This window comes from Bombina bombina, chromosome 11, assembly GCF_027579735.1.
Source record: "Bombina bombina isolate aBomBom1 chromosome 11, aBomBom1.pri, whole genome shotgun sequence".
Classification (NCBI taxonomy): domain Eukaryota; kingdom Metazoa; phylum Chordata; class Amphibia; order Anura; family Bombinatoridae; genus Bombina; species Bombina bombina.
In genome coordinates, this window is record NC_069509.1 from 162,401,566 (window position 1) to 162,426,832 (window position 25,267).

Sequence of the window (25,267 nt, forward strand, 5' to 3'; positions counted from 1 at the left end):
TCATGGACTCACTACCACTAGAAAGAAAAAACATTTTATGTTGAATATTGAATTCCAGAAATGGAAAAGCTCAAATTTATAATTTAAGACTTCACTTTCATATGTTAAGGAAACATACAAGCAGTAAGATTATTAGGGCTAAACGATTGGATAATACATTTCACATTCAGAGTAGCAGCATGACAAATTCTTTACTAGGATATTGTCTTTAAACTCATTTCTTTCCATATAACCCTCCACCTAGTAATACAAATATCCAAGCAGACAGCACAAATTGACTGTTGTAAAAAAACAGGCTGTCACTTTGAACATGAAAATATATTTTAATAAGTAGAAATGGTTTTTCTACATGTCCTATAACCACAGCACATGGCTAGGTTACTAGTTATTGGATTAGGTTACACACGTGGCTATTATATTAAAGGAAGAACCGTTTATAATGCATTCCTCAAAATAGCAGCAGTCTTTGAGCACAGATTAAAAACTGTTAGGATTGTGTGACTTTATCCAGACAACCATGTGGCTGCTCAGCCTAATTCTAACAGTAGCTTCATTTTTATAGGCTCAGGATAAAGTTACCAAACACTTTAATCATGGATGAATCTATTAATCTGAAAACATAAATGTTGCAGGCTTTCTAGAAAATTACGCTATGAGGACAAACTTGTTCTGATGTTTGGGTTGTTGACCTGTTTATTAATCAAAGTGTTCTTAGAATTTCTTTTTTTCCGATGGATCAAAAATGTAACTCTAGTGGAAAAAAACAACCACTTATAACATTGGTACAGTATACAGATCATCTAATTTAATGTTTTTTTGTTTGTTTGTTTTTAAATACTTTTTAGGATCTCTTTCAAGAGTGCAATCTTTAGATAAATGGCTCTATCAGATTATCTTCAGTTTGATAAAGTGCAAATTCTTATCATGGCTCTATGAAGAAATATCAGTTAAAAACTTTTCCATTTAAATTTTTCTTACCAGACAGGGTTTGAGAAAATGTTCCACAAAGTCGGAAAAATTCCTTTATAGTCTGGAGCCTTTTAATGAAAAATATTTCATCCAGGACACGCCGAAGTTCATCATCTTCAAAGTAGTTGACTTGAGTGCTGCGTGCTTCGCGGATAATGTCTATCTTCCTCCATGATTGTGGAATCTCCATCTTTTGTAACTGAATTTTGAAATATAAAAATATATAATATCGCCAGTTAATAAAATTAAATGCAGTCAAACCATTTATTATATTGCTGTCAAACTAGCTTCTACCTTTTCAATTAGCGAAGTAAATGCAGTTTCAACTTGAGCAAACATCCCATCAAAAGCAACTAACAGCATCTGACCAGCTGTCATTTTTGGCGTCTCCTCAACAGAATCATTCCTTGGTTGAATTAACTCTCCATATTGAGAATGTAAAGATCTGCAGGGTGAAATAGTTGCTAATAGATTAAATATAAATGAAAGGAATCTGAAAGTGTTTTAGTTAAGATTAACTTTTTATGAGAACAAAAATAAAATATATAAAATGTTTTTGGGCATCTTGTAACACAAACCAAATATGATACATTAAAACTCACCACTGAAATGTACATGAATGCAATTAAAGAACCATTAAAAGGGACATTATACCCAAATCTTGAAACACTTGAAAGTGATGCAGCACATCTGTAAAAAGCGGACTAGAAAATATTGCCTCAACATCTCTATGTATTTCTTCTATAAGGTACGACGAGTCCACGGATTCATCCTTTACTTGTGGGATATTATCCTCCTGCTAACAGGAAGTGGCAAAGAGCACCACAGCAGAGCTGTCTATATAGCTCCTCCCTTAGCCCCACCCCCAGTCATTCTCTTTGCCTACTCTAAGTACTAGGAAGGGTAAAGTGAAAGAGGTGATAAAATATTAGTTTTTAATTTCTTCAAGCAAGAGTTTTTTGTTTTAAATGGTACCGGTGTGTACTATTTACTCTCAGGCAGCAGATGGATGAAGACTTCTGCCTGGAGGATGATGATCTTAGCATTTGTCACTAAGATCCAGTACAGTTCCCACAGAGGCTGAGGGGTGCAGGAAACTTCAGTGTGAGGAACATTTTCATGCTATATAGCAGTAAGGTATGTTCAGTCATTTTTTATGGAGAGACTGTGTATTTCAGAAAGGCTGACAGTATCCCCATGAGGGTAAGGGTAAGGAGTAATCCTAATAGCTAAAGAAAGGCATTACTAAGCTTGCATAAGGGGCTAATTACAAAAAATGGTTGACACTGAGTTGTGAATGTTTGTGGGCAAACGTTTTATGAACTGGGAGTGCTGTTAACGTTTTGTGGGCAATAACGTTTTTTGGGCAACTTTATTGAAGGTACACTTGGCTTATTTTTTTGGTCTCAGAACCCACATGGCTAGTTTAAAACCGCTCTGGTGCGGTTCTTTGAGGCTGTAGAGACATCGAGTGAGATGGGCGGGGCCTATTTTCACGCCTCAGATGCGCAGTTGTTTTCACTCAGCAAGCTCCAACTCCTGAGGGCCCTTGTGGATGTTTTGGGCCAAATCAAAGCTTTAACCCCATATTTACTATCCCTGAGGGCAGGTAGGCGCCACAGCAGGGCTGTGGCAAGGTGCTGGGGGTGTTTTTTTTTCCGGATTTAGGCCTAATTTCAATCCGGTTTGCACATTAAGGGGTTAAATGTTAAATTTCCTTGTGGGGCAAAGTTAACTACACATATCGAGTCTGCTTGCAAAAATTTGAAAAAAGTAAATTTATGCTTACCTGATAAATTAATTTCTTCTATGGTACGACGAGTCCACGGATTCATCCTTTACTTGTGGGATATTATCCTCCTGCTAACAGGAAGTGGCAAAGAGCACCACAGCAGAGCTGTCTATATAGCTCCTCCCTTAGCTCCACCCCCCAGTCATTTGACCGAAGGTACAGGAAGAAAAAGGAGAAACTACAAGGTGCAGAGGTGACAAGTTTAAAATAAAAAAATATAATCTGTCTTAAAATGACAAGGTGGGCCGTGGACTCGTCGTACCATAGAAGAAATTAATTTATCAGGTAAGCATACATTTACTTTTCTTCTATAAGGTACGACGAGTCCACGGATTCATCCTTTACTTGTGGGATACAATACCAAAGCTACAGGACACGGATGAACGGGAGGGACAAGACAGATGGTTAAACAGAAGGCACCACTGCTTGAAGAATTTTTCTCCCAAAAATAGCCTCCGAAGAAGCAAAAGTATCAAATTTGGAAAATTTGGAAAAGGTATGAAAGCGAAGACCAAGTCACAGCCTTACAAATCTTTGGTTGCTTGCAAGTAAAACTTCAAAGCACGAACCACGTCCAAGTTGTGCAACAGACGCTCCTTCTTAGAGGAAGGATTAGGACACAGAGAAGGAACAACAATTTCCTGATTGATATTCCTATTAGTAAACACCTTAGGAAGGAATCCAGTTTTGGTACGCAAAACCACCTTATCAGCATGGAAAACAAGATAAGGCGAGTCGCATTGTAATGCAGATAATTCAGAAACTCTTCGAGCCGAAGAGATAGCAACTAAAAACAGAACTTTCCAAGATAAAAGCTTAATATCTATGGAATGCATAGGTTCAAACGGAACCCCTTGAAGAACTTTAAGAACTAAATTAAAACTCCATGGCGGAGCAACAGGTTTAAACACAGGCTTGATTCTAACTAAAGCCTGACAGAACGACTGAATGTCTGGAACATCTGCCAGACGCTTGTGCAGTAGAATTGATAAAGCAGATATCTGTCCCTTTAAGGAACTAGCTGATAGCTCCTTCTTGGAGAAAGGACAAAATCCTAGGAATCCTGATCTTACTCCATGAGTAGCCTTTGGATTTGCACCAATAAAGATATTTACGCCATATCTTATGATAAATTTTCCTAGTGACAGGCTTTCGAGCCTGAATCAAGGTATCTCCAAGCAGTCAGCCGCAGAGAAACTAGATTTGGATGCTGGAACGGACTTTGAATCAGAAGGTCCTGTCTCAGTGGCAGAGTCCATGGTGGAAGGGATGACATGTCCACAAGGTCTGCATAGCAAGTCCTGCGTGGCCACGCAGGTGCTATCAAAATCACTGAAGCTCTCTCCTGTTTGATTCTGGCAATCAAACGAGGAAGGAGAGGAAATGGTGGAAACACATAAGCCAGGTTGAACGACCAGGGTACTGCTAGAGCATCTATCAGTACTGCCTGAGGATCCCTTGACCTGGACCCGTAACAAGGAAGTTTGGCGTTCTGACGAGACGCCATCAGATCCAATTCTGGTGTCCCCCATTGCTGAATCAATTGTGCAAACACCTCCGGATGGAGTTCCCACTCCCCGGATGAAAAGTCTGACGACTTAGAAAATCCGCTTCCCAGTTCTCCACTCCTGGGATATAGATTGCTGATAGATGGCAAGAGTGAGTCTCTGCCCATCAAATTATTTTGGTAACCTCTATCATCGTTAGAGAACTCTTTGTTTCCCCCCTGATGATTGATATATGCTACAGTCGTGATATTGTCCGACTGGAATCTTATGAATCTGGCCGAAGCCAGCTGAGGCCACGCCTGAAGCGCGTTGAATATCGCTCTCAGTTCTAGAATATTTATCGGGAGGAGAGCCACATCCTGAGACCACAAATCCTGTGCTTTCAGGGAATTCCAGACTGCACCCCAGCCTAATAGACTGGCGTCCGTCGTCACTATGACCCACGCTGGCCTGCGGAAACACATTCCCTGGGACAGATGATCCTGAGACATCAACCAAAGAAGAGAGGCTCTGGTCTCTTGATCCAGATTTATCTGAGGAGATAAATCTGCATAATCCCCATTCCACTGATTGAGCATGCATAGTTGCAGTGGTCTGAGATGCAAGCGAGCAAACGGAACTATGTCCATTGCTGCTACCATTAGTCCGATTACCTCCATACACTGAGCCACTGACGGCGGAGGAATGGAATGAAGAGCTCAGCAGGTGGTTAAAATCTTTGATTTCCTGACCTCCGTCAGAAAATTTTTCATGGTCACCGAATCTATCAGAGTTCCCAGGAATGGAACTCTTGTGAGAGGGGTAAGTGAACTCTTTTTTACGTTCACCTTCCACCCGTAAGATCTTAGAAAAGCCAACACGATGTCCGTGTGAGACTTAGCTAGTTGGTAAGTCGACGCCTGAATTAAGACATCGTCCAGATAAGGCGCCACAGCTATGCCCCGCGGCCTTAGAACCGCCAGAAGGGACCCTAGCACCTTTGTGAAAATTCTGGGAGCTATGGCCAACCCGAAGGGAAGAGCCACAAACTAATAATGCTTGTCCAGAAAGGCGAACCTGAGGAACTGGTGATGATCTTTGTGGATAGGGATGTGTAGATACGCATCCTTTAAGTCTACGGTGGTCATACATTGACCTTCCTGGATCATTGGTAAAATAGTCCGAATGGTCTCCATCTTGAAAGATGGGACTCTGAGGAATTTGTTTAGGATCTTGAGATCTAAAATTGGTCTGAAGGTTCCCTCTTTTTTGGGAACCACAAACAGATTGGAGTAGAACCCCTGCCCCTTTTCTGCTTTCGGAACTGGGCGGATCACTCCCATGGTATATAGGTCTTCTACACAGCATAAGAACGCCTCTCTTTTAGTCTGGTTTGCAGACAATTGAGAAAGAAGGAATCTCCCCCTTGGAGGAGAATCTTTGAAATCTAGAAGATACCCCTGGGTTACGATTTCTAAAGCCCAGGAGTCCTGAACGTCTCTTGCCTAAGCCTGAGCAAAGAGAGAAAGCCTGTCCCCTACTAGATCCGGTCCCGGATCGGGGGCTACCCCTTCATGCTGTCTTGGTGGCAGCAGCGGGCTTCTTGGCCTGTTTACCCTTGTTCCACGTCTGGTTAGGTCTCCAGACTGACTTGGATTGAGCAAAATTCCACTCTGGTTTTGCAGCAGGGGAAGAGGTAGAGGGACCACCTTTGAAGTTTCGAAAGGAACAAAAATTATTTTGTTTGGTCCTAGTCTTATTTGTCTTATCCTGAGGAAGGGCATGGCCTTTCCCTCAAGTGATGTCTGAAATGATCTTTCAGTTCAGGCCCGAATAGGGTGTTACCTTTGAAAGGGATGGCTAAAAGCTTAGATTTTGATGACACATCAGCAGACCAGGACTTAAGCCATAACGCTCTATGCGCTAAAATGGCAATACCTGAATTCTTTGCCGCTAATTTAGCCAGTTGAAAAGCGGCATCTGTAATGAAAGAATTAGCTAGCTTGAGAGCCCTAATTCTATCCAGAATATCATCTAATGGGGTATCAACCTGAACAGCCTCCTCCAGAGCCTCAAACCAAAAAGCAGCTGCAGTAGTTACAGGAACAATGCACGCTATAGGTTGGAGAAGAAAACCCTGATGAACAAATATTTTCTTAAGGAGACCCTCTAATATTTTATCCATAGGATCTTTGAAAGCACAACTGTCCTCAATAGGTATAAATGTACGCTTAGCCAGGGTAGAAATAGCTCCCTCCACCTTAGGGACCGTCTGCCACAAGTCCCGCATGGTGTCTGATATGGGAAACATTTTCTTAAAAGTAGGAGGGGGAGCGTACGGAATACCTGGTCGATCCCACTCCTTAGTAACAATGTCCGAAATCCTCTTAGGGACTGGAAAAACATCAGTGTAGGCAGGAACCTCTAGATATCTGTCCATTTTACACAATTTCTCTGGAACTACAATAGGGTCACAATCATCCAGAGTCGCTAAAACCTCCCTGAGCAACAAGCGGAGGTGTTCTAGTTTAAATTTAAAAGCCGTCGTATCTGAGTCTGTCTGAGGGAACATCTTTCCTGAATCAGAAATCCCTCCCTCAGACAGCAAATCCCTCACCCCCAACTCAGAACATTGTGAGGGTACATCGGATATGGCTAATAAAGCATCAGAGGGCTCAGCATTTGTTCTCACACCAGACCTCCTGCGCTTCCCCTGCAACCCAGGCAGCTTAGATAAAACCTCTGTGAGGGTAGTATTCATAACTGCGGCCATATCTTGCAGGGTGAAAGAATTAGACGCACTAGAAGTACTTGACGTCGCTTGTGCGGGCGTTAATGGTTGTGACACTTGGGGAGAATTAGATGGCATAACCCGATTCCCTTCTGACTGAGAATCATCCTGCGACATACTTTTAGTAGCTAAAATATGTTCTTTGCAATGTATTGACCTTTCAGTGCATGAGGGACACATTCTAAGTGGGGGTTCCACAATGGCTTCTAAACCTATTGAACATTGACCTTCCTCAATGTCAGACATGTTGAACAGGCTAGTAATGACTACAAACAAGCTAGAAAAACACTATTTAGTGAAAAAACAACAATCTTAAAAAACGGTACTGCGCCTTTAAGAGAAAAAAAAGCATACACGTTCTGCAAAACTGCTTTAAAATACACCAAACTTTCCAAATTTTTGATAGCAGACTCAATTTGTGTAGTGAAGTTTGCCCCACAAGAAATTAAAATATTTAACCCTTCAATGTGCAAACCGGATTGAAATAAGGCCTAAATCCGGTAAAAAACACCCCCAGCACCTCGCCACAGCCCTGCTGTGGTGCCTACTTGCCCTCAGGGATTGTAAATATGGGGTTAAAGCTTTGATTTGGCCCAAAACATTCACAAGGGCCCTCAGGAGTTGGAGCTTGCTGAGTGAAAACAGAATTTATGCTTACCTGATAAATTACTTTCTCCAACGGTGTGTCCGGTCCACGGCGTCATCCATAACTTGTGGGAATATTCTCCTCCCCAACAGGAAATGGCAAAGAGCACAGCAAAAGCTGTCCACATAGTCCCCCCAGGGCGGGCCGTGGACCGGACACACCGTTGGAGAAAGTAATTTATCAGGTAAGCATAAATTCTCCAACATTGGTGTGTCCGGTCCACGGCGTCATCCATAACTTGTGGGAACCAATACCAAAGCTTTAGGACACGGATGAAGGGAGGGAGCCAATCAGGTTACCTAAACAGAAGGCACCACGGCTTGCAGAACCTTTCTCCCAAAAATAGCCTCAGAAGAAGCAAAAGTATCAAATTTGTAGAATTTGGCAAAAGTGTGCAGGGAAGACCAAGTCGCTGCCTTACATATCTGATCAACAGAAGCCTCGTTCTTGAAGGCCCATGTGGAAGCCACAGCCCTAGTAGAGTGAGCTGTGATGCGTTCAGGAGGCTGCCGTCCGGCAGTCTCGTAAGTAAATCGGATGATGCTTTTCAGCCAAAAGGAAAGAGAGGTAGCAGTAGCTTTTTGACCTCTCCTCTTGCCAGAATAAATGACAAACAGAGAAGACGTTTGTCTGAAATCCTTTGTTGCTTCTAAATAGAACTTTAAAGCACGAACTACATCTAAATTGTGTAACAAACGTTCCTTCTTTGAAACTGGATTCGGACACAAAGAAGGCACAACTATTTCCTGGTTAATATTCTTGTTGGAAACAACCTTTGGAAGGAAACCAGGTTTAGTACGCAAAACAACATTATCTGAATGGAACACCAGATAGGGCGGATTACACTGCAAAGCAGATAACTCAGAAACTCTTCTAGCAGAAGAAATAGCAACCAAAAACAGAACTTTCCAAGATAACATCTTGATATCTATGGAATGTAGAGGTTCAAACGGAACCCCTTGAAGAACTGAAAGAACTAAATTCAGACTCCAGGGAGGAGTCAAAGGTCTGTAAACAGGCTTGATCCTGACCAAAGCCTGAACAAAAGCTTGAACATCAGGCACAGCTGCCAGTCGTTTGTGTAACAAGACAGATAAAGCAGAAATCTGTCCCTTTAGAGAACTCGCTGATAATCCCTTATCCAAACCTTCTTGGAGAAAGGAAAGGATCCTAGGAATTTTGATCTTACTCCATGAGAATCCCTTGGATTCACACCAACAGATATATCTTTTCCATATTTTATGGTAAATTTTTCTAGTTACAGGTTTTCTGGCTTGTACCAGAGTATCTATTACAGAATCCGAAAACCCACGCTTAGATAAAATCAAGCGTTCAATTTTCAAGCCGTCAGCTGGAGGGAAACTAGATTTGGATGTTCGAATGGACCTTGTACTAGAAGATCCTGTCTCAAAGGTAGCTTCCATGGTGGAGCCGATGACATATTCACCAGGTCTGCATACCAAGTCCTGCGTGGCCACGCAGGAGCTATCAAGATCAGAGGCCCTCTCCTGCTTGATCCTGGCTACCAGCCTGGGAATGAGAGGAAACGGTGGAAACACATAAGCTAGGTTGAAGGTCCAAGGCGCTACTAATGCATCCACTAGAGTCGCCTTGGGATCCCTGGATCTGGACCCGCAGCAAGGAACCTTGAAGTTCTGACGAGACGCCATCAGATCCATGTCTGGAATGCCCCATAATTGAGTCAACTGGGCAAATATCTCCGGGTGGAGTTCCCACTCCCCCGGATGGAATGTCTGACGACTCAGATAATCCGCCTCCCAGTTTTCCACTCCTGGGATGTGGATCGCAGATAGGTGGCAGGAGTGATCCTCCGCCCATTTTATGATTTTGGTCACTTCTCTCATCGCCAGGGAACTCCTTGTTACCCCCTGATGGTTGCTGTAAGCAACAGTCATGTTGTCTGATTGGAATCTTATGAATCTGGCCTTTGCTAGTTGAGGCCAAGCCCTGAGAGTATTGAATATCGCTCTCAGTTCCAGAATGTTTATCGGGAGAAGAGACTCTGCCCAAGACCATAGCCCCTGAGCTTTCAGGGAGTCCCAGACCGCGCCCCAGCCCACTAGACTGGCGTCGGTCGTGACGATGACCCACTCTGGTCTGCGGAAGCTCATTCCCTGGGACAGGTGATCCTGGGTTAGCCACCAACGGAGTGAGTCTCTGGTCTTCTGATCTACTTGAATCACTGGAGACACTGTTTCAGCATGCACAGTTGTAATGGTCTTAGATGAATTTGCGCAAAAGGAACTATGTCCATTGCTGCAACCATCAACCCTACTACTTCCATGCACTGAGCTATGGAAGGTCGTGGAACAGAGTGATGAACTTGACAAGCGTTTAGAAGTTTTGACTTTCTGACATCTGTCAGGAAAATCTTCATTTCTAAAGAATCTATTATTGTCCCCAAGAAAGGAACTCGTCGACGGAGACAGGGAACTTTTTTCTATGTTCACTTTCCATCCGTGAGATCTGAGAAAGGCCAGAACGATGTCTGTGTGAGCCTTTGCCTTTGAAAGAGACGCTTGTATCAGAATGTCGTCCAAGTAAGGTGCCACTGCAATGCCCCTTGGTCTTAGAACCGCTAGAAGGGACCCGAGTACCTTTGTGAAAATCCTTGGAGCAGTGGCTAGCCCGAATGGGAGAGCCACAAACTGGTAATGTTTGTCCAGAAAGGCGAACCTTAGGAACTGATGATGATCTTTGTGGATAGGAATATGTAGATACGCATCCTTTAGATCCACGGTAGTCATAAATTGACCCTCCTGGATTGTAGGTAAAATCGTTCGAATAGTTTCCATTTTGAACGATGGCACTCTGAGAAATATGTTTAGGATCTTTAAATCCAGAATTGGTCTGAAAGTTCCCTCTTTTTTGGGAACTACAAACAGATTTGAGTAAAACCCCATTCCTTGTTCCACGGTTGGAACTGGGTGTATCACTCCCATTTTTAACAGGTCTTCTACACAATGTAAGAATGCCTGTCTCTTTATTTGGTTTGAAGATAAGTGAGACATGTGGAACCGTCCCCTTGGGGGTAGTTCCTTGAATTCCAGAAGATAACCCTGAGAAACTATTTCTAGTGCCCAGGGATCCTGAACATCTCTTGCCCAAGCCTGAGCGAAGAGAGAGAGTCTGCCCCCTACTAGATCCGGTCCCGGATCGGGGGCTGCTCCTTCATGCTGTTTTGGTAGCAGCAGCAGGCTTCTTGGCCTGCTTACCCTTGTTCCAGCCTTGCATCGGTTTCCAAGCTGGTTTGGTTTGTGAAGCATTACCCTCTTGTCTAGAGGCTGCAGAGTTGGAGGCCGGTCCGTTCCTGAAATTGCGAAAGGAACGAAAATTAGACTTATTCTTGGCCTTGAAAGGCCTGTCTTGTGGGAGGGCGTGGCCCTTACCCCCAGTGATGTCTGAGATAATCTCTTTCAATTCTGGCCCAAAAAGGGTTTTACCCTTGAAAGGGATATTAAGCAATTTTGTCTTGGAAGATACATCCGCTGACCAAGACTTTAGCCAGAGCGCTCTGCGCGCCACAATTGCAAACCCTGAATTTTTCGCCGCTAATCTAGCTAACTGCAAAGCGGCATCTAAAATAAAGGAATTAGCTAACTTAAGTGTGTGAATTCTGTCCATAACCTCCTCATACGGAGTCTCTCTACTAAGCGACTTTTCTAGTTCCTCGAACCAGAACCACGCTGCTGTAGTGACAGGAATAATACACGAAATAGGTTGCAGGAGGTAACCTTGCTGTACAAAAATCTTTTTAAGCAGACCCTCCAATTTTTTATCCATAGGATCTTTGAAAGCACAATTATCCTCAATAGGAATAGTAGTGCGCTTGGCTAGTGTAGAAACTGCCCCCTCGACCTTAGGGACTGTCTGCCATAAGTCCTTTCTGGGGTTGACCATAGGAAATAATTTCTTAAATATAGGAGGGGGGACAAAAGGTATGCCGGGCTTCTCCCACTCCTTATTCACTATGTCTGCCACCCGCTTGGGTATAGGAAAAGCGTCGGGGTGCACCGGAACCTCTAGGAACTTGTCCATCTTGCACAATTTTTCTGGAATGACCAGGTTGTCACAATCATCCAGAGTAGATAGCACCTCCTTAAGCAGTGCGCAGAGATGCTCTAATTTAAATTTAAATGTCACAACATCAGGTTCTGCCTGTTGAGAAATTCTACCTGAATCAGAAATTTCCCCATCTGACAAAACCTCCCTCATGGCCACTTCAGATTGGTGTGAGGGTATGACAGAGCAATTATCATCAGCGCCCTCCTGCTCTACAGTGTTTAAAACAGAGCAATCGCGCTTTCTCTGAAATGCAGGCATTTTGGATCAAATATTTGCTATGGAGTTATCCATTACTGCCGTCAATTGTTGATTAGTAACAAGCATTGGCGCGCTAGAAGTACTAGGGGTATCCTGCATGGGCAAAACTGGTGTAGACACAGAAAGAGATGATGTAGAACTATGTCTACTCCCTTCATCTGATGAATCATCTTGGGCAACTTTACTATCTGTGGCAGTACTGTCCTTACTTTGTTTGGACGCTATGGCACAATTATCACACAATTTTGAAGGGGGAGACACATTGGCTTCCATACATACAGAACATAGTTTATCTGAAGGCACAGACATGTTAAACAGGCTTAAACTTGTCAATAAAGTACAAAAACCGTTTTATAACAAAACCGTTACTGTCTCTTTAAATTTTAAACAGGGCACACTTTATTACTGAATATGTTTAAAACTATGAAGGAATTGTTCAAATTTAACCAAATTTTCAAAGACCTTTAACCCTTAAAATGAGGAAACCGGAGCCGGTTACAGTTTTAACCCCTCTACAGTCCCAGCTACAGCCTTTGCTGCGACTTTACCAAACCCAAGGGGGTATACAATACCAAATGAAGCCTTCTAGGAACCTTTTCAACTACTTTCAGACCCACACACATGCAGCTGCATGTCCTGCTCTCAAAAGTAACTGCGCAGTAATGGCGCGAAAATGAGGCTCTGCCTACTACAGAGAAGGCCCTTCCTGACTGGGAAGGTGTCTAAACCAGTGCCTGACGTAAAAAACGTTCCCCAAAGTTTATAAAGTGTGAATTTCAACATCAAGCTGTATAAAATGCCCAAATAAAGCAATCGATCTAGCCCATAAAAGTGTCTACCAGTTTTATAGCCCATATTAAGCCCTTTATTCTGTTTGAGACTAAGAAAATAGCTTACCGGTCCCCATGAGGGGAAATGACAGCCTTCCAGCATTACACAGTCTTGTTAGAAATATGGCTAGTCATACCTTAAGCAGAAAAGTCTGCCAACTGCTGTTTCAGAGTAAATAGTACATACCAGCACTATTATAAAATAACAAACTCTTGATAGTAGAATAAAAAACTACAACTAAACACCACATACTCTTCACCATCTCCGCGGAGATGCTGCTTGTTCAGCGGCAAAGAGAATGACTGGGGTGGGCGGAGCCTAGGGGGGACTATGTGGACAGCTTTTGCTGTGCTCTTTGCCATTTCCTGTTGGGGAGGAGAATATTCCCACAAGTTATAGATGACGCCGTGGACCGGACACACCAATGTTGGAGAAAACAACTGCGCATCTGAGGCGCGAATAGGCCCCGCCCATCTCACGCAATGTCTCTACAGCCTCAAAGAACCGCACCAGAGCGGTTTTAAACTAGCCATGTGGGTTCTGAGACCCAAAAACTAAGCCAAGTGTACCCTCAATAAAGCTGCCCAAAAACGTTATTGCCCACAAAACGTTAAAAGCACTCCCAATTACAAAACATTTGCCCACAAACATTAAAAAAACATAATTTATGTAAGAACTTACCTGATAAATTCATTTCTTTCATATTAGCAAGAGTCCATGAGCTAGTGACGTATGGGATATACATTCCTACCAGGAGGGGCAAAGTTTCCCAAACCTCAAAATGCCTATAAATACACCCCTCACCACACCCACAATTCAGTTTAACGAATAGCCAAGAAGTGGGGTGATAAAGTGCGAAAGCATATAAAATAAGGAATTGGAATAATTGTGCTTTATACAAAAATCATAACCACCACAAAAAAGGGTGGGCCTCATGGACTCTTGCTAATATGAAAGAAATGAATTTATCAGGTAAGTTCTTACATAAATTATGTTTTCTTTCATGTAATTAGCAAGAGTCCATGAGCTAGTGACGTATGGGATAATGATTACCCAAGATGTGGATCTTTCCACGCAAGAGTCACTAGAGAGGGAGGGATAAAATAAAGACAGCCAATTCCTGCTGAAAATAATCCACACCCAAAATAAAGTTTAATGAAAAACATAAGCAGAAGATTCAAACTGAAACCGCTGCCTGAAGTACTTTACTACCAAAAACTGCTTCAGAAGAAGAAAATACATCAAAATGGTAGAATTTAGTAAAAGTATACAAAGAGGACCAAGTTGCTGCTTTGCAAATCTGATCAATCGAAGCTTCATTCCTAAACGCCCAGGAAGTAGAAACTGACCTAGTAGAATGAGCTGTAATCCTTTGAGGCGGAGTTTTACCCGACTCAACATAGGCAAGATGAATTAAAGATTTCAACCAAGATGCCAAAGAAATGGCAGAAGCTTTCTGGCCTTTTCTAGAACCGGAAAAGATAACAAATAAACTAGAAGTCTTTCGGAAAGACTTAGAAGCTTCAACATAATATTTCAAAGCTCTAATAACATCCAAAGAATGTAACGATTTCTCCTTAGAATTCTTAGGATTAGGACATAATGAAGGAACCACAATTTCTCTACTAATGTTGTTGGAATTCACAACTTTAGGTAAAAATTCAAAAGAAGTTCGCAACACTGCCTTATCCTGATGAAAAATTAGAAAAGGAGACTCACAAGAAAGAGCAGATAATTCAGAAACTCTTCTGGCAGAAGAGATTGCCAAAAGGAACAAAACTTTCCAAGAAAGTAATTTAATGTCCAATGAATGCATAGGTTCAAACGGAGGAGCTTGAAGAGCCCCTAGAACCAAATTCAAACTCCAAGGAGGAGATATTGACTTAATGACAGGTTTTATACGAACCAAAGCTTGTACAAAACAATGAATATCAGGAAGATTAGCAATCTTTCTGTGAAAAAGAACAGAAAGAGCAGAGATTTGTCCTTTCAAGGAACTTGCGGACAAACCTTTATCTAAACCATCCTGAAGAAACTGTAAAATTCTTGGAATTCTAAAAGAATGCCAAGAAAAATGATGAGAAAGACACCAAGAAATATAAGTCTTCCAGACTCTATAATATATCTCTCTGGATACAGATTTACGAGCCTGTAACATAGTATTAATCACAGAGTCAGAGAAACCTCTTTGACTAAGAATCAAGAGTTCAATCTCCATACCTTTAAATTTAAGGATTTGAGATCCTGATGGAAAAAAGGACCTTGCGACAGAAGGTCTGGTCGTAACGGAAGAGTCCACGGATGGCAAGAGGCCATCCGGACAAGATCCGCATACCAAAACCTGTGAGGCCATGCCGGAGCTACCAGCAGAACAAACGAGCATTCCTTCAGAATCTTGGAGATTACTCTTGGAAGAAGAACTAGAGGCGGAAAGATATAGGCAGGATGATACTTCCAAGGAAGTGACAATGCATCCACCGCTTCCGCTTGAGGATCCCTGGATCTGGACAGATACCTGGGAAGTTTCTTGTTTAGATGAGAGGCCATCAGATCTATTTCTGGAAGTCCCCACATTTGAACAATCTGAAGAAATACCTCTGGGTGAAGAGACCATTCGCCCGCATGTAACGTTTGGCGACTGAGATAATCCGCTTCCCAATTGTCTATACCTGGGATATGAACCGCAGAGATTAGACAGGAGCTGGATTCCGCCCAAACCAGAATTCGAGATACTTCTTTCATAGCCAGAGGACTGTGAGTCCCTCCTTGATGATTGATGTATGCCACAGTTGTGACATTGTCTGTCTGAAAACAAATGAACGATTCTCTCTTCAGAAGAGGCCAAGACTGAAGAGCTCTGAAAATTGCACGGAGTTCCAAAATATTGATCGGTAATCTCACCTCCTGAGATTCCCAAACTCCTTGTGCCGTCAGAGATCCCCACACAGCTCCCCAACCTGTGAGACTTGCATCTGTTGAAATTACAGTCCAGTTCGGAAGCACAAAAGAAGCCCCCTGAATTAAACGATGGTGATCTGTCCACCACGTTAGAGAGTGTCGTACAATCGGTTTTAAAGATATTAATTGAGATATCTTTGTGTAATCCCTGCACCATTGATTCAGCATACAGAGCTGAAGAGGTCGCATGTGAAAACGAGCAAAGGGGATCGCGTCCGATGCAGCAGTCATAAGACCTAGAATTTCCATGCATAAGGCTACCGAAGGGAATGATTGTGACTGAAGGTTTCGACAAGCTGAAATCAATTTTAGACGTCTCTTGTCTGTTAAAGACAGAGTCATGGACACTGAATCTATCTGGAAACCCAGAAAAGTTACCCTTGTCTGAGGAATCAATGAACTTTTTGGTAAATTGATCCTCCAACCATGATCTTGAAGAAACAACACAAGTCGATTCGTATGAGATTCTGCTAAATGTAAAGACTGAGCAAGTACCAAGATATCGTCCAAATAAGGAAATACCACAATACCCTGTTCTCTGATTACAGACAGAAGGGCACCGAGAACTTTTGTAAAAATTCTTGGAGCTGTAGCTAGGCCAAACGGCAGAGCCACAAACTGGTAATGCTTGTCCAGAAAAGAGAATCTCAGGAACTGATAATGATCTGGATGAATCGGAATATGCAGATAAGCATCCTGTAAATCTATTGTGGACATATAATGCCCTAGCTGAACAAAAGGCAAGATAGTCCTTACAGTTACCATTTTGAACGTTGGTATCCTTACATAACGAGTCAATATTTTTAGATCCAGAACTGGTCTGAAGGAATTCTCCTTCTTTGGTACAATGAAGAGATTTGAATAAAACCCCATCCCCTGTTCCAGAACTGGAACTGGCATGATTACTCCAGCCAACTCTAGATCTGAAACACAATTCAGAAATGCTTGAGCTTTCACTGGATTTACTGGGACACGGGAAAGAAAAAATCTCTTTGCAGGAGGTCTCATCTTGAAACCAATTCTGTACCCTTCTGAAACAATTTTCTGAATCCAAAGATTGTGAACAGAATTGATCCAAATTTCTTTGAAAAAACGTAACCTGCCCCCTACCAGCTGAGCTGGAATGAGGGCCGCACCTTCATGTGGACTTAGAAGCAGGCTTTGCCTTTCTAGCAGGCTTGGATTTATTCCAGACTGGAGATGGTTTCCAAACTGAAACTGCTCCTGAGGATGAAGGATCAGGCTTTTGTTCTTTGTTGAAACGAAAGGAACGAAAACGATTATTAGCCCTGTTTTTACCCTTAGATTTTTTATCCTGTGGTAAAAAAGTTCCTTTCCCACCAGTAACAGTTGAGATAATGGAATCCAACTGAGAACCAAATAATTTGTTACCCTGGAAAGAAATGGAAAGTAGAGTTGATTTAGAAGCCATATCAGCATTCCAAGTTTTAAGCCATAAAGCTCTTCTAGCTAAAATAGCTAGAGACATAAACCTGACATCAACTCTGATAATATCAAAAATGGCATCACAGATAAAATTATTAGCATGCTGAGGAAGAATAATAATATTATGAGAATCATGATCTGTTACTTGTTGCGCTAAAGTCTCCAACCAAAAAGTTGAAGCTGCAGCAACATCAGCCAAAGATATAGCAGGTCTAAGAAGATTACCTGAACACAGATAAGCTTTTCTTAGAAAGGATTCAATTTTCCTATCTAAAGGATCTTTAAACGAAGTACCATCTGACGTAGGAATAGTAGAACGTTTAGCAAGGGTAGAAATAGCCCCATCAACTTTAGGGATTTTGTCCCAAAATTCTAATCTGTCAGACGGCACAGGATATAATTGCTTAAAACGTTTAGAAGGAGTAAATGAATTACCCAATTTATCCCATTCTCTGGAAATTACTTCAGAAATAGCATTAGGAACAGGAAAAACCTCTGGAATAACCACAGGAGATTTAAACACCTTATCTAAACGTTTAGAATTAGTATCAAGAGGACCAGAATCCTCTATTTCTAAAGCAATTAGTACTTCTTTAAGTAAAGAACGAATAAATTCCATTTTAAATAAATATGAAGATTTATCAGCATCAATCGCTGAGACAGAATCCTCTGAACCAGAAGAGTCATCAGAATCAGAATGATGATGTTCATTTAAAAATTCATCTGTATAAAGAGAAGTTTTAAAAGATTTTTTATGTTTCCTAGAAGGAGAAATAACAGACATAGCCTTCTTGATGGATTCAGAAACAAAATCTCTTATGTTATCAGGAACATTCTGCACCTTAGATGTTGAGGGAACTGCAACAGGCAATGGTACATTACTAAAGGAAATATCTGCTTTAACAAGTTTGTCATGACAATTAATACAAACAACAGCCGGAGGAATAGCTACCAAAAGTTTACAGCAGATACACTTAGCTTTGGTAGTTCCAGCACTAGACAGCGATTTTCCTGAAGTATCTTCTGACTCAGATGCAACGTGAGACATCTTGCAATATGTAAGAGAAAAAACAACATATAAAGCAAAATTGATCAAATTCCTTAAATGACAGTTTCAGGAATGGGAAAAAATGCCAATAAACAAGCTTCTAGTAACCAGAAGCAAAGAAAAAATCAGACTGAAATAATGTGGAGACAAAAGCGACGCCCATATTTTTTGGCGCCAAATAATACGCCCACATTGTTTGGCGCCTAAATGCTTTTTGGCGCCAAAAATGACGCCACATCCGGAACGCCGACATTTTTGGCGCAAAAGGACGTCAAAAAATGACGCAACTTCCGGCGACACGTATGACGCCGGAAACAGAAAAGATTTTTTGCGCCAAAAAAGTCCGCACCAAGAATGACGCAATAAAATGAAGCATTTTCAGCCCCCGCGAGCCTAACAGCCCACAGGGAAAAAAAGTCAAATTTTTAAGGTAAGAAAAAATGATTGATTCAAACGCATTATCCCAAATATGAAACTGACTGTCTGAAAATAAGGAATGTTGAACATTCTGAGTCAAGGCAAATAAATGTTTGAATACATATATTTAGAACTTTATAAACAAAGTGCCCAACCATAGCTTAGAGTGTCACAGAAAATAAGATTTACTTACCCCAGGACACTCATCTACACGTTTGTAGAAAGCCAAACCAGTACTGAAACGAAAATCAGCAGAGGTAATGGTATATAAATAAGAGTATATCGTCGATCTGAAAAGGGAGGTAAGAGATGAATCTCTACGACCGATAACAGAGAACCTATGAAATAGACCCCGTAGAAGGAGATCACTGCATTCAAATAGGCAATACTCTCCTCACATCCCTCTGACATTCACTGCACGCTGAGAGGAAAACCGGGCTCCAACTTGCTGCGGAGCGCATATCAACGTAGAATCTAGCACAAACTTACTTCACCACCTCCATAGGAGGCAAAGTTTGTAAAACTGAATTGTGGGTGTGGTGAGGGGTGTATTTATAGGCATTTTGAGGCTTGGGAAACTTTGCCCCTCCTGGTAGGAATGTATATCCCATACGTCACTAGCTCATGGACTCTTGCTAATTACATGAAAGAAAACTCAGTGTCAACCATTTTTTAATTAGCCCCTTATTGTAAGCTTAGTAATGCCCTTCTATAGCTCTTAGGATTACTGCTATAGGATTACTGTCAGCCTTTCTGAAATACACAGTCTCTCCATAAAAAATGACTGAACATACCTCACTGCTATATAGCATGAAAACGTTCCTCACACTGAAGTTTCCTGCACCCCTCAGCCTCTGTGGGAACTGTACTGGATCTTAGTGACAAATGCTAAGATCATCATTCTCCAGGCAGAAGTCTTCATCCATCTGCTGCCTGAGAGTAAATAGTACACACCGGTACCATTTAAAACAAAAAACTCTTGCTTGAAGAAATTAAAAACTAATATTTTATCACCTCTTTCACTTTACCCTTCCTAGTACTTAGAGTAGGCAAAGAGAATGACTGGGGGGTGGAGCTAAGGGAGGAGCTATATAGACAGCTCTGCTGTGGTGCTCTTTGCCACTTCCTGTTAGCATGAGGATAATATCCCACAAGTAATGGATGAATACGTGGACTCGTCGTACCTTATAGAAGAAATAGGGGAAGGGGAGAACGGGATACCCGGTCTTTCCCATTCCCTTGCAATAATGTCCGAAATTCTCTTAGGAACTGGAAAAACGTCAGAATAAGAAGGAACCTCCAAATATCTGTCCATCTTACTCAATTTCTCTGGCGGGACCACAATAGAGTCACAGTCGTCCAGAGTCACCAAAACCTCTCGTAGCCAAAGTCGGAGGTGTTCAAGCTTAAACCTGAAGGACATTACGTCCGAATCTGCTGGGGGCAATGCACTTCCTGAGTCAAACAGTTCCCCCTCAGACAGAGCCTCCGTACCCCCCAATTCAGAGCCCAGGGAGGGTTCATCGGAGATCGCCTTCAAAGCAACAGAAGTCGCAGGGACCACATGGGCCTCTTTCCTACTGCGTTTGCCTTGCAATGCTGGCAACTTAGATAAAACTTCTGAAAGGGTGGATGACATAACTGCAGCCATATCCTGCAGAGTGAATGAAGCAGACGCAGTTGAAGAACACGGCGTTGAAGGCTGTGACGCTTGGGGAGAAAGTTGCGGCATACCCTGAGTCTCATCAGTCTGAGAAACATCCTTAGATATACTTGCATTAAAGAAAATTTGTTCTTTAAACTGTAAAGCCCTCTCAGTACATGAGGGACAAAAAGGAATAGGGGGTTCCACATTGGCATCTAAACACATAGAACATGTACTGTCCTGAAGGTCAGCCATGACAAAAGATAAGCAAAGGCAATATTGGTTGTGGTACTGTAGATACATTGTAAATAAAATAACAAGCAAGTAGTTAATATAAGTGAAAACAAATATGTTGAAAAAAACGAGTGTACTGTGCCTTTAAAAATTAAAACGTTACAATTTTTACTGTGCAGCACTCGCATGTAAAAGCAGGGAAGCACCGTTAGGTTACACTAGCTTTTCTTACAAGCAGCTAATATGATCTACCCGCTAAAAGTGTGAAAAATCTGAGGGACAGAAAATACACTTGCACCAAGCCACAGCTCTGCTGCGGTGCCTACCTGTCCCCACGAGCCAACAAATAGTACTCTGTGAACTGTGTGCCTAAGACAGCTTGTGAAGATGACTGAGACAAGTGGACTTAGGAAAACACCGGAGCCTCGAGGTACACTGCCGTCGGAACCCGGAACACCAACTGCGCGGCTAAGCGCGCAAACGTTAAGCCCCGCCCTTTGTGGGCGGTAGTCTAACCCCGATAAGGAGAACCACATGGGGAATACATATGTCGTAAAGAAACGACTTTGGAATAAACAATGTGCCCCCAACGACTTTTGAATAAACAATTTGCCCCCTTGAAAAGTCCTGTGCCTGTCAAATGCCAAGGCATAATAATTGGAGTAAGAACTCCCAAAACAGTCCCCAGCGTCAAGCCCACATTCAATGTGCAATCGCAATGTAACCGGGCTAATAACTTAAAAAGCCCACTGTTATCGCCTCACAGCTGAATTCTCCAGCTCCCATAATAAAGGGGGGAAAACATCAATGCATATAAATTACTCTTGCAAGTTGATTACCCCTTCCTGGTGTAGGAAATAATGGCCAGTCTGTTCTGAGCTACATCGTCTCCCCAGAATCAAAAGACTGTACCATACCTCAATGCTGAGCGCAGCATGAACCTGTCCCACACGAAGAAGAGGTCCTTTTCATCACCTCCTGCAGATCTGTGGGGACAAAGAGGGTCTTATATAATATCTGCTAAGACCATCAGCAGGGCAGCAAACAGTATGGGAGGCGCAGAGAGAGAATGTAGAATCTCCCCAGTTCCCATTGCTAAAAAAACCTGTAGCTTTACCCCTGAGAAAAATAGCACTCACTGGTACCATTTAAAAATAATAAACTCTTGATTGAAGAATCTAAACTAACACCTCACTTTACCTCTTCCTATCACTAACGCAGGCAAAGAGAATGACTGGGGTGGGAGGGAAGGGAGGAGCTATATATACAGCTCTGCTGTGGTGCTCTTGGCCTCCTCCTGCTGATCAGGAGGCGATATCCCATAAGTAAGGATAAAATCCGTGGACTCATCGTATCTTGTAAAATAAATAATGTATTGGGTGTTACTTATGACATTTTTGAGAGGGGCCTGGAACCTAACTCCCTCACTTCACATTGACTTACATTATAAACTGGGCTTTAATTTACAACGGTTTCGATTGACAACCATTCCTCCTGGAACCTAACCCCAGCGTAAACCGAGGGCTACCTGTATTTGAAACTATGTATTTTGGGACCAACATATATGTAACTTTTACAGCATGAGAGAAATCTGTTGTTATTTGCCTATGTAGCAATGCTTGTTTGAAAGACAAGAGACCAAAATGTGCTTAAAACTTAAGTAAAACACAATAAAGGTTAAAAAATATAGTCTGTTTTAGGAGTGGTGTAGGAAATGTCAATTAAAAAATAAAATAAAAAATAAACAATTATGCTAAATTTTCAAAATCTAAAGCAACTATAAATTAATAAAAATGTTAGGTTAAAACCCACATTACCTTGCAATATCTATGTAGTGAGCATTTGCTTCATCTTCTAGACCCATAGCAGCATTACGCAGGTAGGCCTGCAGAGATTCCACCATGCACTGCAGAGATACACCATCCGTAGTCTGCTCGATAAGACTGTCCAGTTCTTGCAACATGTGTTCTAAAGTGACTTCCCCTTTCATTAAACATCGGAGAGCCTCTGGGAAAATTATTTGGCGAAAATTGGAATTCAACTCCTTTAGAAAAAAAACAAACATAGAACATGAGGAAAGATTTTAAGTACATTTTTCCAACCATCATATCATGCAAAGTTAAAGTTAGTACCCAATTAAAAAGACATGTTCCATATGAAACGTCCAGTACTGCCCTATCATTACTCTATTACAAAATGGAATGGAAATAAAGGCATTTTAAACTAAATCTTTAAGGTTCACAATGTCTTGTGAATATTTGGTAAAGTAGTACCTTAGGTCTCTTCCTTCCAATTAAACTTTTATGATTTAGATAGAACATGAAATTTTAAACAACTATCCAATACGATACTGGGAGCTAGCTGAACACATCAGGGGAACCAATGAAAATCAGCAGCTAGCTCCCAGTTGTGCAGCTCCTGAGCCTACCTAGTCTACTCTTTAACAAAGGATAGGAAAGGCACAAAGCAAATTTGAGAAGTCAATTGGAACGTTTTTTAAATTTGCATGCTCTCTCAATTATGAATGTTTTTGAGTTTACTGTCTAACAGTTTTTCAAGCAAAAACAATATTTGACATGTGTAAACGCTGCTCTTTCGCATGCATGATAGAAAATGTTCAAGTACAACGTCCAACCAAACAATAGGAGAATAAAGAGATCTGCAGTACAGAGAGAATAATGGAGATAAAGAGGCAGCATGAGAATAAAGCTAGCTTCTAATTGGCTGTAGTCTTCTGCTTCTAAAATGGAAGACACAACTGCGAATGATTGAGGACGATGAGTAAGGTAAATAAGGTAAAATGGAGTTTGATTATAGACTTCTCTATAAATTTAGTTTCCTTAAAGCAGTTCAAAGTATAGTCAGAAATTAGGTATTGTTTTTTTATTGGACTTTTTTGTGTGTCCCTTTAACTATCAATAACTAACCAGTTGCTTTTCTAATCTATTTAGCAATATATTGACAACTACACCTAACTGTTACTCAACGTTAACCCTTTAACAACCAGCGCCGTACCCTGTAAGACACTGGTCGTTAGGACCTTGTATGTCGCTGCAGTCCTGGGCTTTTCTCTGCCGCGATCTCGCTCAAAATAGATTTGCAGAGTTATCGATGCAGAGAGAAACTCTGTGGCCCTCTCTGCATCGCACAGCGGTGGTGCCGGAGTGTAATGAGGGAGGCAGGTGGGCGGCCCATCGCTGGAGGAGGCGGGAGGAGGGAGTGGGTGGGACCGCTGCGTCACACAACACATTAGGGGGAAAAAAAAAAAGTGCTGGTTACACCGGGAAGTGAAGGGGAAGGAGGGAGAAAAGGCAATGAGGGGGATCCAATGTGGGATCCATTGAGGGAAAGGGATCTGGGAGGGTAATAAGGGGGGGAGGGTAATGAGGGGGGGAAGCTACACTACAGAAAAAAAGGGTATTTTTTTAAATTGCATAATTTTCTGCAAACTGGGTACTGGCAGACAGCTGCCAGTGCCTAAGATGGCAGCAAATAGGTAAGAGGGGGAGGCTTAGAGATCTTCTGGGGGGGGGAGATCAGGGAGGTTGGGGGGTAAGGGCGGAAAATACAAAAAAAAAACAAAACAGAATTTATGCTTACCTGATAAATTACTTTCTCCAACGGTGTGTCCGGTCCACGGCGTCATCCTTACTTGTGGGATATTCTCTTCCCCAACAGGAAATGGCAAAGAGTCCCAGCAAAGCTGGTCACATGATCCCTCCTAGGCTCCGCCCACCCCAGTTATTCGACCGACGGACAGGAGGAAATATATATAGGAGAAACCATATGATACCGTGGTGACTGTAGTTAGAGAAAATAATTCATCAGACCTGATTAAAAAACCAGGGCGGGCCGTGGACCGGACACACCGTTGGAGAAAGTAATTTATCAGGTAAGCATAAATTCTGTTTTCTCCAACATTGGTGTGTCCGGTCCACGGCGTCATCCTTACTTGTGGGAACCAATACCAAAGCTTTAGGACACGGATGAAGGGAGGGAGCAAATCAGGTCACCTAAATGGAAGGCACCACGGCTTGCAAAACCTTTCTCCCAAAAATAGCCTCCGAAGAAGCAAAAGTATCAAATTTGTAAAATTTGGCAAAAGTGTGCAGTGAAGACCAAGTCGCTGCCTTACATATCTGGTCAACAGAAGCCTCGTTCTTGAAGGCCCATGTGGAAGCCACAGCCCTAGTGGAGTGAGCTGTGATTCTTTCAGGAGGCTGCCGTCCGGCAGTCTCATAAGCCAATCGGATAATGCTTTTAAGCCAAAAGGAAAGAGAGGTAGAAGTCGCTTTTTGACCTCTCCTTTTACCAGAATAAACAACAAACAAGGAAGATGTTTGTCTGAAATCTTTAGTAGCCTCTAAATAGAATTTTAGAGCACGGACTACGTCCAAATTGTGTAACAAACGTTCCTTCTTTGAAACTGGATTCGGACACAAAGAAGGTACAACTATCTCCTGGTTAATATTTTTGTTGGAAACAACTTTCGGAAGAAAACCAGGCTTAGTACGCAAAACCACCTTATCTGCATGGAACACCAGATAGGGCGGAGAACACTGCAGAGCAGATAACTCTGAAACTCTTCTAGCAGAAGAAATTGCAACCAAAAACAAAACTTTCCAAGATAATAACTTAATATCTACGGAATGTAAGGGT

The 25,267-nt window shown here is 42.0% G+C and overlaps 1 protein-coding gene across 2 annotated transcripts in view; it reads right to left on the reverse strand.

The window, feature by feature from the left end:
- Positions 1 to 25,267, reverse strand: part of SMG1 (SMG1 nonsense mediated mRNA decay associated PI3K related kinase) — a 348,909-nt gene that overhangs the window by 38,837 nt on the left and 284,805 nt on the right. For both annotated transcript variants that reach the window (XM_053695253.1, XM_053695252.1), the window contains exons 51-53: positions 22,426 to 22,652; positions 1,264 to 1,414; positions 979 to 1,168 (exon numbers count right to left, since the gene is read on the reverse strand). In XM_053695253.1, the coding sequence (XP_053551228.1) occupies positions 979 to 1,168; positions 1,264 to 1,414; positions 22,426 to 22,652 (568 nt within the window). The remainder of the gene's footprint in view (positions 1 to 978; positions 1,169 to 1,263; positions 1,415 to 22,425; positions 22,653 to 25,267) is intronic.